Genomic DNA, 14976 nt, shown 5'->3' on the forward strand with positions numbered 1-14976 from the left:
AGCACGAGCAGGGGAGGGGCAGAGAGAGGAGATGCAGAATCTGAAGCAGGCTCCAGGCCCTGCTCTGTCAGCACAGAGCCTGAAGCAGGGCTCGAACTCAGGAAAGCCGTGAGATCATGATGACCTGAGCCAAAGTCGGATGCTTAACGGACTGAGCCGCTCAGGCACTGCTGGAACTCTACATTCAGATGAAACAGCTCTTGGAATCTTGATATAAATAAAACAGATTTTTTTAAAAGAAGGTTATTTTGTTAGCATTCCTTTATTTTACAAGTTCACATAGATCACTTTATAACACCTATTAAAATGGCATTCAGCACTGGATGTTGTGATGACACATATCAGAAACCTGGGGTTAGAGGTGACAGCTGACAAACTTATCAACCTCAGCATTTGATTCTGCCTCTTGTTTTGATTGCACAGCATCAGTAAAATTGTGATTCAGACAAGATACCTTAGTATCTTAACCACTGCTCCTATCTTTGTAATAAATGTAGAGCAACACACACCTAAGAAATATCTAGAATAATCACATCCAGCATGCTATCCTTGCACCTGTTACCATGGAAGCTGACATCTCAGCGTTCAGCACAGGCAACTGAGCCTTGCCTGTCCTGTAAGAGCACCATACAGATGTAGGCACAGACCCTCTGCACAGTTTTGTATGGCAAATTCACAGGGGTAAATGTAAATACATGAACACTGGTGCAGAACTACATCCTAGTCTATGACACACTTAGGAGGCATTCAAGAGGCACAGAAACGACAAAGGATTTGGACTGAGAACTGTACACAGTGAGTTACTCGGCAGCGCGAGGAAGGGACTGATTAACGTCCATCACAGGCTCCAATGACCGTTCTGCCTTCGTGCTCTGCTTGCTGCCAACTGCCCTGCCTGGCTTCCTAAGACTCAGGAGACATGCCCTCCTAACCCTGCCTGGAGAAGGGCCTCCTCCTCCTCCTCCGCGGCTTCTTCCTCCTTTATCAGGGCCAGTTATTCCAACAGGCCCCGGGGCGGGGCCATCCTCCGGCACAGCAAACCTCCTGCGGCGCGCTCTGTGCACTGCCCCGGCGCAGATTCGGTCCAGGCGGGCCTGATTCACAACATCTTTCTCGACTGCTCCTCTCTCCACCAGCTTCTGTAATAAAGGCTCCAACCGTAGTACCTAAGCAGACTTCTGCTAAGTGGTCAGATATCTGACCTGCAATTCCCTAGGATTGTGGATAACCCCAAAAACCTGCTCCAGGGCCTGCAGGCATTCAGTGACTGTAATGGAAGGGTTGCTTATCTTGAGGACACGAATAACATCAAATGCTGGGCCTCTAAGGCCTTCTAGCAATCGCCTTCTTTTCTCTGCCTCGGACACCTGCCATGCCTTCATCATCTGAGCGGTATGGAACGGCCAGGATTCAAACTCTTCTTCTCCTGGTTCTGGAGAATCGCTGCCTGAGAACACTCGCAGCCTTTTGTATTTCAGGTATTGCAGGGCAGGCTGAAGGGCCTCCTCTAATGCCCGTGCCAATAAAGGGGCCTGTATTTCTGGGATCCTGCCCTGGTCTAGGGCAAAAGGGTCGTTTCCACATCCAAGGGCTCTGGTCAACTCACCTAGTGTCGTGCTCTCTCCCTCTAAGAATTCGTTTAGTCTGCTTAAAAATTCATTATCCGGGTCCGGGGGCTTAAAGATCACGCTCCAGACACCCCCTTTCCCGGGTATCTCCTTGGGGACCAGAGCACGACTGGTCTCCTCAGTTAGCCCTACTAAGGCTACATTACAGCCCTCCACCCGCCGGAACATCCTCCCCAGCAGTGTGTACTCGCCCAAGGACGCGAAGCCGGCCCGCAGAGCCTCCTCGATTTCCGACAAAGCGCAGGTCGGGGGGATGCCCGCAATCAAAAGCGCTTTCCGAGGGTTCACATCCATCCCCCTGCACCAGTCTTCTATAAGTCTCAGCGTCATGGTGCCCAAATCAACAGAGTTAAATTCTAATTTGGCCTGGACACTGACGCCCCCGCAATTCACGGCGTTTCTCTGCGGCACCCCCGGTAAGTGCCGTCAACGTCGCGACCGGCGGCCTGCGAGGACAAAGCAGTCAGGTTAGCTGCAGGTGTCAGCGACCCCGGCCCCGCGAGGCCCCGCACCGGCCCCCCTGCAGCAGGCGGCCGTCTCACCCTCTCCGCCATCCAGCCGTCCGTGCCCGCGTCCCGCGCCGGCGAAGCGGGAGGCCGGCCTCCCCTCCGCTCGGAGGGAGGGTCACCGGGGGCTCCGCCAGGAGTTCCGAAGAAGCCAGCCCCGGACGGCCGCCCACGGCAAGGGATGCGCCGGGACCCGCGCGGTCGCACCTGCCGCCCCCGTCCCCGTCCCCCGCCGAGCAGGTGACAGCAGCGCCGGGCGCTCGGGGAGGCGGTGCGGCGTCACGACGGGGCGGAGCGCGCGCGCTTCCGGTCCGAGCCGGAAGTCCCGACGGTGGCAGCATCCGGGACGGCGGGCGGGCGGGCCAAACGGGACAGGAAGGTGAGACCCGGGAGCTGCCCGTCCCTGCAGGCTCGGCCGGTGGCCGCTGTCCGGCACGGTGTTCCCGGCGCTGCGAGGCGGAGAGGCCCGGGCCCGGCGCCGCCCGCGCAAGCTCTGGTCGCGGCCGCCGGCGCTGGAGCGCGGCGGGGGGCGGGGCCGGCTGCCGGGGAGGCCCGGGGGCTGGGGAGCCTCCCGGCCCCGCCGGGTGACCACGGGCTGGGGCTCCGGCCGCCGGGCAGCCGCGTGACTGGCCGCGGTCACACTGCGCTTAATCACAATTAGCTTGTGCTCCGGGCTGGCAGCGCTCCCGTTTCTCCCAGCCGGTGACCCCGGGGATTTCTCTTAGGGTGGCTTTCTCTGAAATGCCAAAACCGCCCGAGTATTCAGAACAGAGTGACTCTTTAACGCTTGCCGTGGGAACAGGAAGATTTTCGGGACCATTGTAAGTGTTTAAGAGTTACTGTCTTAACTTGGGGGCTCCGACATCGGTTTGACTTGGGAGAATCGAGTGTTCACGTCCAAAACAGTGCTGTTTAAGCCAGAGAAGTATTGGAACTATAAAAGCGAAGTGTTCCGTAGGAAACCAGTTTCATTGCAGTTTCTCAAGGGAAGTTGTGCTGGACCCATTTAAGCCGGATAAAGTGATTTGATTGTTTTTTTCCTGTGGGAGTCACATAAAAAGCGCTCTCCGTATGTACTGAAACTTTATTTCTTCGTAATTATTACATAAAAGAAGCTGTGAGTTGTGTACGTTTCTTAGTAAATGTAAATGTAGTGATTTTGAACTTGAAATGCATTAGCGGGGAATAGTTGCCACGACAGCGTTTCTAGACCCTGATTTGTAATTTTTTTTTTTTTAATTTGAAGGCACAGAGCATGGAGAATGATGAACTTCCGTCAGAGGATGGGATGGATTGGAGTGGGATTGTATTTGTTAGCAAGTGCAGCAGCGTTTTACTATGTTTTTGAAATCAATGAGACTTACAACAGGCTGGCCTTGGAGCACATTCAGCAGCACCCGGAAGAGCCCCTTGAAGGAACCACATGGACACACTCCTTGAAAGCACGGTTGCTCTCCCTGCCTTTTTGGTTCTGGACGGTTATTTTTCTGATCCCTTACTTACAGATGTTTTTGTTCCTTTACTCTTGTACAAGAGCTGACCCCAAAACGGTGGGCTATTGTATTATCCCCATATGCCTGGCAGTTATTTGCAATCGCCACCAGGCGTTTGTCAAGGCGTCTAATCAGATCAGCAGACTACAACTGATTGACACGTAAAATCGGTCACCATTTTTTCCCTACGATTACAGAACTGCCCGTGCTCTATGGAACCTAATCACAAGACTGCAGTTTCTTCACAGATCTCAGGAAGTTGTGGTGGGGCAGAGGCTTTCTAAAAAGTGTGACCAGGGGGCTCTCTTTATCTGCATAATGATGACTTTTTAAGTGAAGCCTGAGATACAGTACTACAAAATCATGTGGATGACTTCAGCTTTGGGAAGTAAACGTGTGTCTGTTATTTGCATTCTTTAGCAACTTGAATAAGTACCTGAACTCCTATTTTTTATTCTACTGTGCAACATAGTGATGATTCAGAAATTTTTCCTTTGGGGAAAGAATGTATATGAACATTTCCATTGTGCTGAATGTAAAAAGGTCCGAACATGGTCATAAAATTTAAATTTTATACAATCACCTGGCTGGCTTTAAAGTTCTTCAAACTAAAACTCACCAGTTCAACCCTGTAAACTAAGCAAACTATGCTTGCTTGCTATCAGTTTGTGAGAAATTGGTATAAAATTACTGAGGTGATGGCTGTCCTGAGAAGCAACGTTTGTGCTTCCTTTTGGTAAGGCTGCTGCCATTATCAGCATTATTAATGCCACTGGTTTTTTAAAAAAATCACTTGGGAAGAAACTCAGCGTTTGGAAGTTGAGCAATCTTACACACAGAAGATGGAAATGAGGTGTTCGGTGAAAATATTTAGTCCGGTTCCTGTCAGATGTCTGACAGCCCCTCTAACATATTACCAGGTCATCACCCTTGTGATTTTCTTTTCTGGCTTAAGGTCCAGTCTTCAGGCAACAGGTTAATTGCATGAAGATGTGATCCTTGTACTTCCTCCTTTGCATCTGTTCTTCCTACCTCGTGTCTGGTACCAATACAAATAACTAAAACATGGAAATCTCAGATTTTAGGATTTTTTTCTTTCTTTCTTTTTTTTTTTCCTGTGTGGGATCCAGATGTATTTTTAGACAGTTATGTCAGTAATGCCCAGGAAATGTTTTACACTGATAGATTTTAATAATAATCATAACCTTTTTTGGTGCTTATTCTTTTGGCCCTTCTTCGAAGAGCTTTATGTGAATTAACTCCTTTAATCCTGTAAACAACCCCTAAGAAAACAATTACCCAGGTTTTACAGAGAAGGACACTGAGGTGGAGACGTGAAGCAACTTGCCTCTTAAGGTCGCACACCTGGTAAGCAGCAGAGCCAGTGGGAACCGGGCGGCCACCTCCTTTGTTCCTAACCACCGTCATTTGCTTCGCACAAATGACACGCTTCAGGGTTTTATCCGCCCAGCCACGCCAAAGAATGGAAACAAATGGCATTATCGAAAGGTTTTCCTCAGTTTGTATGAGCTACTGAAAATCGAAACGAAACGTGTTCTAACAGTGTTCTAACAACCTCAACGTCGAAGGCTGATTCGACTAGAATGGAAGGCTGAGCATTCCGCAGCGAGCTTTGCTTGCAAGATAGAGCAGGTATGTTTGTCCACCCAAATGCAGCCTGATCAGATCCTCCTCCCGGCCATCGGTCTCACCTCCCCTCTGCTTCTTCCAAAGGTCTGGTGACTGAAATGAGACGTCTTTTCTACTGCACACTGAATCTTCAGGCAGCAGTTTGAAATGCCTGTTTCTTTTGAGGGTCAGACAACCAAATCCTTGGCATCTTTTGAGCCCTTAGCTGGTAGTAAGCCCAGGCAGACAGACACTGCCATCTGAGTGATTTACATTCATTCTTCACAACAGGCCTACGAGGCAGGTATGTGCTGGTACCAGTGCCCTTTTATGGAGGAGGGAAAATGAGGCAACCTGAAGCCCAGGAATTTAGAACTTGCCCGTGGCTCACCAGCAAGCATGTGGAGGAGCCAGGCTGTGAACCCAGGGTGTCTGGCTTCGGATCTCTGGCTCTCTCATTCCATTGTACCACTTCTCAGAAACAAAAAAGGATAATTTGGGGGAAGATCATTGTGCAATTTCTTTATTTGATTCTTCTTGAGGCAATGGTAGCTCGAAAATGATTTAAGAAAATTATTTCAGTATTTTCCACCTCACAGATGATATAGTACAAGGTTTGTGAGTTTATCATCTGTCTTATTAACTAGTCATTCCTTTTTACTGAAGTAGATTTTATCTCTTATACTTCAAATTCTAGTGTTTGGGGATTTGGTAAGGAAATGCTCAGTCCATCTCTTTATCTATCAAGACCAGATTGCCTTGGTAGTAGAAAAATTAATCAGAGTAGGAGTAATTCAATACTTCCAAAAGTAATTACTAAGTTTCAGATTGCAGGGTTCATGTTTTTGATTATTAGGAATGATTTATCCAAGTTGTACATTATTCCTGTTTTGTCTGTGGCTATTTAAGAGTTCAAAGCACTCTGTAAAGGGAAAGGTGAAATTAATCTAGTTCTGTTAGCTTGAGGGGGAGGTTAAAACTGATGGATAGAAGACCTGTGTGTTACATCAAGTCATTGGCTTCATATTCACATCACAATACAGTAAGCAGTGAATATGGGATTAGGGAAATGACAAGCATCTTAGGGTCCATAACTAGCCAGTGATATCTGCTTCCAGAAGTGAGAAAAACAGTGTTATATACCATAGTGGCTTAATAAGTCATTTTATTTGCAACCACACCTGAAATGAAGTTAAGACCTGTTGAGTGCCTTTCATGGAAATATGCCAGATATTTTATTTTTCTGAAAGTGCCCGGATAGAGGATAGATAACTGCAGAAACAAACATCTAATCTGTGGAGTCACCACATAACCTTCCCAGTTTTAAAAGTGCCATCAGTTTTGAAGTAAAAGTGTGGGGGCACCTGCGTGGCTCAGTCGGTTGAGCGTCCGACTTCAGCTCAGATCATGATCTCACAGTTCATGGGTTCGAGCCCTGCGTCAGGCTCTGCTGACAGCTAGCTCAGAGCCTAGAGCCTGTTTCAGATTTTGTATCTCTCTCTCTCTCTGACCCTCCCCTGCTCACGCTGTCTCTCTCAGAAATAAATAAACATTAAAAAAAATAAAGTGTGATTTCCTAAGTTTAGAATCTGATTCTGTTTCAAAGCTTTTGTAATTAATTAAAAAGCTTTTCTTTGGGGAGCTGGAATCCTGAGATAAAGGCCTCCTACAAGAGTAACTGCACCCATAGAATAATCAGACTGGTATGTTTGTTCACCACGGGTAGTGTTCTAGTCTGTATGAAGATTATCTAGTGTTGATTTCCTCCTTGATGGATTTAACATTCTCCATCTCCACTGGTAGAAAAGCTTACCACAATACCACATGACTCATTTTTTTTTTGCATCAAGTGTGTGCCATCACTTTATAAATTCTCCAATATTTAAAAAAATTTTTTTGATGTTTATTTACTTTTGAGAGAGAGAAAGAGGTGTGAGCAGGGGACGGGCAGAGAGAGAGAGACGGAGACAGAATCCAAAGCTGGATCCAGGCTTTAAGCTGTCAGCACAGAGCCCAACGTTGGGGCTCAAACTCACAGACCGTGAGACCGTGACCTGAGCTGAAGTGGAACGTTTAACCAACTGAGCCACCCAGGCGCCCAAATTCTCCAATATATTTTTAAGGTCCGTAAAATTCTGGACCATGATCGGGAATCGTGCATTAGTATTTTTGTTTTGGTCTAAGACTGAATAGGTCTTGAACAGGAGCTGTATATTAGAATCATCCAAAGAAATAGAAAAAGAAAGCAAAACTCCTCATATAAACAATGCCAAGGTCCCTTCCCAGTTCCCTCAGTCGCTGGGGGAGGAGAAGAGACAACTGTGTTTTTAGAGCTCTTCAAATGATTGTACTGGAATCACTGGTAGAAAATCACTGGGTTATGGTGTGTGTGTGTGTGTGTGTGTGTGTGTAAATGTGAATGTTTACTTTTGAGAAAGAGAGAGAGGGAGACAGAGGATCCAAAGCAGGCTCTGCTGACAGCAGAGAGCCCCATGTGGGGCTCAAACTTACAAGCCATGAAATCATGACCTGAGCTGAAGTCAGATGCTTAAATGATTGAACCACCCAGGTGCCCCTGGGCCATGGGTTCTTAAGCATCACAAAGATTCAACTGTCAGTCATGACAGCTGTATTTGTCTTTGGCACAGCTTCAACAACTATTTTGTGGCAAGTTCACCTGAGTTATTTTGAATTGCAAACCTTGAAACAGGTGTCTATATTTTTATTCAAGACTTGAGTAGACATTGTTGGGGGGGCGGGGGCCTACAGAGCAGGGCCTATTAAACTGATACATGTGGTCCCAGGATGTCACCATTGAGAAATCAAGAGGTCATGATGGTTGAAGAGGTCATTGTAACTGAAGGCCATGATCCAAGGAAGGCCAGCTAGGAATTCAGCAGACATGATTAGGACCAGACTGGGGGGGCGTCAGGTCACAAGGTGAAGGAGGGAACGGTCTGCCTCACTCCTGTTTCCTGTAGCTCTCCTAATGTGACGAGACCCAGCCCCATGGCAGGAGAAAACAAAGCAGGATGTGAGTCCAGTGGTGATGTCCATGGTCCTGAGCTGTTCCTGTAGCAGATTTGGACGGATCTGGATCTGTAGCCCTGGGAGCCCCACGCCAGGCCTGTCCGGCCCTTCACAGTAGCAGTGTTAGCATGGATATGGCCTACAGAGTACCTGCAGACAGCGGCCTTGACCTCAGGGTCAAGAATGAAGTATGTTTTCTGGTTCTAGTTCCTCTCCAGATTATCCCGAATACACTTCTATCAGGCTTAGCCTCCCACTCTACCCATACTGCTCTCTAGTCTAGAGGTCACTGGTCACTTACTCATAACTAAACCTGATGGTCAAGTCTCAGCCCTTAAATTACTCATTGGCAGCTTTGGACACATTCCCTGTCCTTGAGATACTTTCTTCAATTGGTTTCTGGGTCAGTGCAGCCAATAGAACTTTAGTGACAATAGAACTTTAGTGACGGTGGAAACGTTTTATGTCTATCTGTGCTGTCCAATCAGTAGCCACTAGCCACGTGGAGTGAGCCCTTGAGATGCGGCTAGTGTGGCTGAGGAACTGAATTTAAATTTTTAATTAGTTCAGGGGCGCCTGGGTGGCTCATTCAGTTAAGCATCCAACTTCAGCTCAGGTCCTGATCTTAGGGTTTGTGAGTTCGAGCCCCACGTCAGGCTCTGTGCTGACAGCTGGGAGCCTGGAGCCTGCTTCAGATTCTGTGTCTCCCTCTCTCCCTGTCCCTCCCCCACTTGCGCTCTGTCTCTCAAAAATGAATAAATGTTAAACATTAATTTTTTAAAATTAGTTCAAATGGCCCCATGTGGCTAGTAGCTACCAGGTGTTACCCTGGTTCTAGACACTTGCCTGCTTTGCCTTCTTCCTCATCAGCTTCTCCGGTCTCTTTTGCTGCTTCCTCTTCCTCCCTGGAGATCTGCCCAGTTTCTGAATGCTGACATGGCCCAGTTCTCATTTCTATACTTACTCCCTTGGTCGACCAATCCCATCCAGGCTCATGGCTTTAAGTGCCCAAATTCCTATTCCTACCTTGCATCTCTTCTGAGCTCCAGACTTGGATATTCAACTATTTGATATTTACTAAGATGTCATACTAGGCATCTGAGATTTAACCTGTTCAACGTCAAGATCCTCATCTTCTCTCCACCTACCAAAATCTGCTCAAGGCCCCTGGAAGTCTATCAAACAAATGGCAAGGGTTTTTGTTTGTTTTTTTTTTAATATCATGCCTCTCAAAAACCCTCTTGTGGCTTCCCTTCTGGGAATAAAAGTCAAAGACCTTAGCATGACTTATAAAGTCCCAAATAAGTGGCCTCTGACCATTTTCTGCCATTTTTTCCACTTTCTCCACCCCTCACCCCACTCTAGTCATTCTGATCTTCCTGCTGATTCTAGAACATGCCAGAAAAACCTGCCTCAGAGCTTATGCACTCAGTATACCTTCTGTCTGGATGGTCAGCCCTGGCCTGCTCTCTCCTTGTCTTCAGATCTTTGTTTGGTTGTTGGCTTAGTGAGGGTTCCTCTGACCAGCCTGTTTAAATAAAATTAAGCATCCTTTTACCATGTTTTTCTCCACAGCACTTACCATCACATGACATGGTACGTATTTTTGTCAGAATCTAAACTCCACGAGGGCAGGGATTTTGTGCGTGCACTGTTGTATACCCTGTGCCTAGAACAGCACATAGTAGTTGCTCATAGTAGGTGCTTATTTACTGCATGAATGATTCTTAACTGCCACTGAATACCTCTTTCATTAGACTGCAAACCAACCTAGTTTGCTCTCCCGAGAAAATAAATGTTAAAGTTAACATTTTCAACTAAGTGTATGCCCTATTCTGTCACATGTTCTGGATAAGTTCGTGGCTCAGCTTTTTTCAGATTCCAGTAGTGATATGTTCTTTCTGAGGCCAAGATTTAAAATGAGTCCATTTATTTTTGCCAACAATGATTTTGGTTGTCTTGGGATTCTCCTATCCAACCAGGAAAAAAACAACACATACTCCATTCACAAACAAGATGTTACGCGGTGATTAGAGCCTTGAGTAATTCTCAAGTTACAATCATGAAGATAACAGTTTCCTAAACCACCTAACATCTGCATCAAGTGTCCTGCGAAGCTCTTAGGGCTACAGCACACAACTCAGTATTCCGGTGTTAAAGCCAGTACCTTGGCCCTGTAAATTACTCATTTAAAGTAGTAATGTGTTTTTATTAGTATTATTTTAAATGTTTATTTTAAAGAGAGTGAGCACAGGTGGGGGAAGGGCAGAGAGATGGGGACAGAGGATCTGAAACAGGCTTTGCATTATCAGCGCAAAGCCTGAAGTGGGGCTTGAACCCAGGAACCATGAGATCATGACCTGAGCTGCAGTTAGACCCAGGCGTCCCTATTATTTTTTTATGTTTATTTTTCAGAGAGAGAGAGAGAAACGTGAGTGGGGGAGGGGCAGAAAGGGGGCAGGGACAGAGGGTCTGAAGTGGGCTCCGCACTTGATGCAAGGGCTTGAACTCCTGAACTGTGAGAGAACTGTGAGATCACAACCTGAGCCAAAGTCTGATGCTTAATCGACTGAGCCACCCAGGCGCCCTGTAATGTATTTTTAGAAGTTAGTTCCATCTCCAGCAGAATTTTTTGCATTGGAGTAAATTTTTAATACTTATTTTTGAAAGACACAGAGCGCGAGTGGGGGAGGGGCAGAGGGAGAGGGAGACACAGAATCCCAAGCGGGCTCCAGGCTCTGCGCTGTCAGCATGGAGCCCAGCACGGGGCTCGAACTCACAAACATCAAGATCATGAGCCAAGCCAAAGTTGGGTACTTAACTGACTGAGCCACCCAGGTGCCGTGGAGTAAATTTCTATTTAAAACTACCCTGATGGCCTTCTTGCTGTCCCAATGTGAGCTGCTGCTTTTTAAAAGACTTAAATAGAAGCTTATATTCTCGAGTTCACTGTTCCCTGGGCCATGTCTTTAAATAGAGCAATTCTGATCCCAAAGGTCACCTGAGAACTGGAATAGTTACAGCAACACTGTGAAATTCACTTTATGCTTTAAGAATAATGGACTGGCTAGAGGGCATTTTTTTTCAAGGTTAAGGCTACGTATATCAGTTTTACAAACACCTCCTCCCTTTTTTTCCCCCTTTTTTTACAGCATCCTACCTCACATTAGCTCAGTTTCCTAACCTTTTTAGAAGCCACATTCTGCTCCCTTTTCTGACAAAGTAGTAATCAGATGGGAAATGTGGATTTTTTTTTTTTTTTTTTTGGTTAAGTCTAGATTGGTTAATTTTTGCCCTGAATCACTTATCCACCTGGCTGGCTCAGTTAGTAGAGCACGCAACTCTTGATCTTGGGATCGTGAGTTCAAGCCCCACACTGGGTGCAGAGCTTACTTAAAAAAAAAAAAAATCGACAGTTTCAGTAACATTTCAGGAACAGTAACTTGTGTGTAGAAAACTACAAAATACATTTTTAAAAAATGCAGAGTTACGAGGGTACCGTGTACAGTGAAAACTCTCCCTCATATTCCCAACCCACATCCCTCTCTGCCCAGAAGCAGATACACATACACTACATGTGTATCTCACCAGTATTTCCCAATAGCAGCATTCTACATGCTATTCTGTGTCTTGCTAGTTTTCATTTCCTAGAGATTGATCTTTAACATACAAAGCTACATGTCGGTTTTTTTAATAGCTGCCCCAAATTATTGTATTACTATTCTATTTTTATTTAATTAACTAGGGTCTTCTGCCAAAGGACATTTAGGTTCTTTACACTCTTATTACTAAAAATAGTGCTGCAATGAATAATGTTGTAAATAGATCCGTGCACATGTGTATGGTTATCGCTGGATAAGTTTCTATAAATGAAACTGCTGGGTCAAAGAACAAGTACATCTAACATCTTTTTTAAAGTTCATTTATTTTGAGAGAGAGTGAAAACACAAGCGGGGGAGGGGTAGAGGGAGAGAGAGAATCCCAAACAGGCTCCGCGCCGTCAGTGCAGAGGCCCTCAAGGGGCGTGATCCCACAACTGGGAGATCACGGGTGAGCTGAAATCAAGTCAGACGCTTAAACGACTGAGCCACCCAGGTGCCCCTGTACATTTTTTTTTTTTTACACATAAGATATTGACAGAAATGTCAACCTGACCTTTTTTTTTTAATGTTTATTTTTTGAGAAAGAGACAGAGCACAAGTGGGGGAGAGACACAGAAAGGGAGATGCAGAATCCGAAGAAGGTTCCAGGCTGTCAACACAGAGCCCGACGAGCCCCTTGAGATCATGACCTGAGTCTAAGTCAGATGCTTAACTGACTGAGCCACCCAGCTGCACCTCAACTTGACTTTTAAAGAGTTTATACCAGGTTACACTGATCAATACTGTATAGCCCTTACATCCTTTCCGGCTCAATATTACATCAAAACTTTTGATCTTTCAGTCTGAAAAGTAAAAAATGGTATCACTTTGTGGCTTTAACTTTCATTTCTTTGAAGTATCACCTTTTTTCATTTAAAAACCATGTGTAATTCTTTTCTTGTGATCTTGTTATTTTTCCTTTGCCCACTTCTATGGTTTGACTGGTACACATGAGATCTATAAAAGGAAATAGTTCTTAGTCATTATGTTCTGAAAATACCAAATACTTTTTCCCTCCTTGTCTTTTAACCTTATAGAATTTTTCAAATTTTTCATTATTACATAATCACATGTACTAATCTTTTCTATTATAGTTTCTGGATTTAAAAAATCTTGCTTAGGAAAGACATTTTCCTTACTCTGAGACTATAAAAACTATTACTCCATTTTCTTTTTTTAAAAAAGTTTATTATTTAATTTTTTGAGAGAGAGACACACACACCCAGAGAACACGTGTGTATGGGAAGGGCAGAGAGAGAATCCCTTGTAGGCTCCTTGCTTTGAACTCAGAGCCGAAGCAGGGCTTGATTCCACGACCATGTGTTCATGACCGCATGATCATGACCTGAGCAGAAACCAAGAGCTGGGTGCTGAACCATGTGAGCCACCCAGGTGCCCCCTACTCCATTTTTTATTTTTTTTTTTTAGTATTTCTGTGGTTTTGTTTTATATTAAAAATCTTGATTCTCCCTGAAATTTATTACGTTCTAAGTAGTGAGAGATTTAAACTCTCACAAAAACTAGTAGGTTTGTTTCTCATTTGTTAAGACTGAAAATGTCATTTTATAAATATTCCCTATTAGATGAGGATTTTACATTAAATACCCAGGAAGCAGTTATCACCAAATGATTGTAATCAATTTCCTCAAACATGTAAATTTTATTTGTAGCCCTCACCTGCTACATTTTATGGCAATGCAGTTTTGAATTTTGCAGTGCTCTGCTACCTCACAATAAGTTCAAACAGTAATTTGTTGTAAAGATTTTATCACGACACAGTGATTGACAATTGAGTTAAAAAGCCTAAGTTTTCAGGATATCTTATGGATGAGAACTAGGAATATAGACGATATTCTATGTTTGTTCAGATTGAACAATCCCATTGAGAAATAGAAATATCTTTAATAGGGTAAAGAGGAACTAAGAGGGGCACCTGGGTGGCTCAGTCGGTTAAGCATCTGGCTTCAGCTCAGGTCATGATCTCAAGGTTTGTGGGTTTGAGTCCCGTGTCAGGCTCTGTGCTGACAGCTAGCTCAGAGCCTGGAGCCTGTTTCAGATTCTGTATCTCCCTCTCTCTCTGACTCTCCCCTGCTCACGTCCTCTCTTTCTCTTTCTCAGAAATAAATAAAACATTTTTTTAAAAGAGGAACTATGAAAAAAAAGTACTATACAATAAACTGAGGGCCATAGTGTCTCCAAATGATTTTATCATTTGGAAGAAAACCTAAACTTATTTCCTTTTAAAGTACAAGCTTTCGGAATAACAAAAATTTTTTTACTAAAAATTAAAAAAATTCTAAGTAGCCAAAGGATAATTTTTTCCCTTTCCCCTGAAGGAATAATTCTAATAAAGTATATTTCACTTTTTTATTAAAAAATTTTGTTAATGTTTTTCAGAGAGCACGCATATGTGCACCCATGAGCAGGGGAAGGGCAGTGAGAGGGAGACAGAGGATCCAAAGCGGGCTCCAAAGTGGCAGCAAAGAGCCTGATGTGGGGCTCGAACTCACAGAACCCTGAGATCATGACCTGAGCCAAAGTCGGATGCTTAACTGACTGAGCCACCCAGGCGCCCCTAAAGTGCATTTCATAATACAAGGTGGGAGGAAGTGCCAGGGGCTAGCTACCAGGAAACACACAGCGTGAGGACCTAACATCACCCAGGAAGCCAGGAAAGTCTCCTGGAGGAAGTGTTTAAGTTGAAATCTGAAGGACGGGGAAGAACTAGACAGGTAAAGGAGGTCACTTGGTTGAGGGCTTGAAAGGTGACCAGTTGGAGAAGCAGAAGTCCTCTGGGTATGAATGAACATTATCTCTAAATGGGGGGGACAAAACTTCCCATATTGTTTTCAAAGTAAATTTTTCTTTGCCCCAAATTAATTTTTTATAAGTTTATCTATTTTGAGAGAGAGCGTGAGTGGGAGAGGGGCAGAGCAAGAGGAAGAGAGACAGAATCCCAAGCAAGCTCTGCACTGTCAGCACAGAGCCCAAGGTGGGGCTGGAAACCATGAAACCATGAGATCATGACCTGAGCCAAAACTGAGTTGGA

At 45.0% G+C, this 14976-nt stretch overlaps 2 protein-coding genes across 2 annotated transcripts; one reads left to right on the plus strand and one right to left on the minus strand.

Moving 5' to 3' along the window:
- Positions 1-246: 246 nt before the first annotated feature.
- On the minus strand, positions 247-2402 carry MOAP1 (modulator of apoptosis 1). The gene is given in 3 exon segments (XM_039217280.1): positions 247-1009; positions 1011-2074; positions 2141-2402. Coding segments are annotated over 2 exon segments (1047 nt in total). The 5' UTR covers positions 1959-2074; positions 2141-2402; the 3' UTR covers positions 247-910.
- Positions 2403-2479: 77 nt separating this feature from the next.
- Positions 2480-4209, plus strand: TMEM251 (transmembrane protein 251). The gene is made up of 2 exons (XM_039217276.1): positions 2480-2955; positions 3381-4209. Exons 1-2 carry the CDS (start codon positions 2876-2878, stop codon positions 3790-3792), a joined length of 492 nt encoding a protein of 163 aa, XP_039073207.1. The 5' UTR covers positions 2480-2875; the 3' UTR covers positions 3793-4209.
- The last annotated feature ends 10767 nt before the right edge of the window (positions 4210-14976 follow it).

The sequence above is a fragment of the Hyaena hyaena genome, unplaced genomic scaffold (genome assembly GCF_003009895.1).
Source record: "Hyaena hyaena isolate Hyena2069 unplaced genomic scaffold, ASM300989v1 scaffold_676, whole genome shotgun sequence".
Lineage (NCBI taxonomy): Eukaryota > Metazoa > Chordata > Mammalia > Carnivora > Hyaenidae > Hyaena > Hyaena hyaena.

What these genes read in the sequence shown, in the direction of transcription:
- TMEM251 (XM_039217276.1), top strand. Translation starts at nt 2,876, where the DNA reads ATGCCAAAACCGCCCGAGTATTCAGAACAGAGTGACTCTTTAACGCTT. An exon ending in GGAAGATTTTCGGGACCATT is followed by an intron (nt 2,956 to 3,380) that starts GTAAGTGTTTAA and finishes TTTAATTTGAAG; the next exon opens with GCACAGAGCATGGAGAATGA.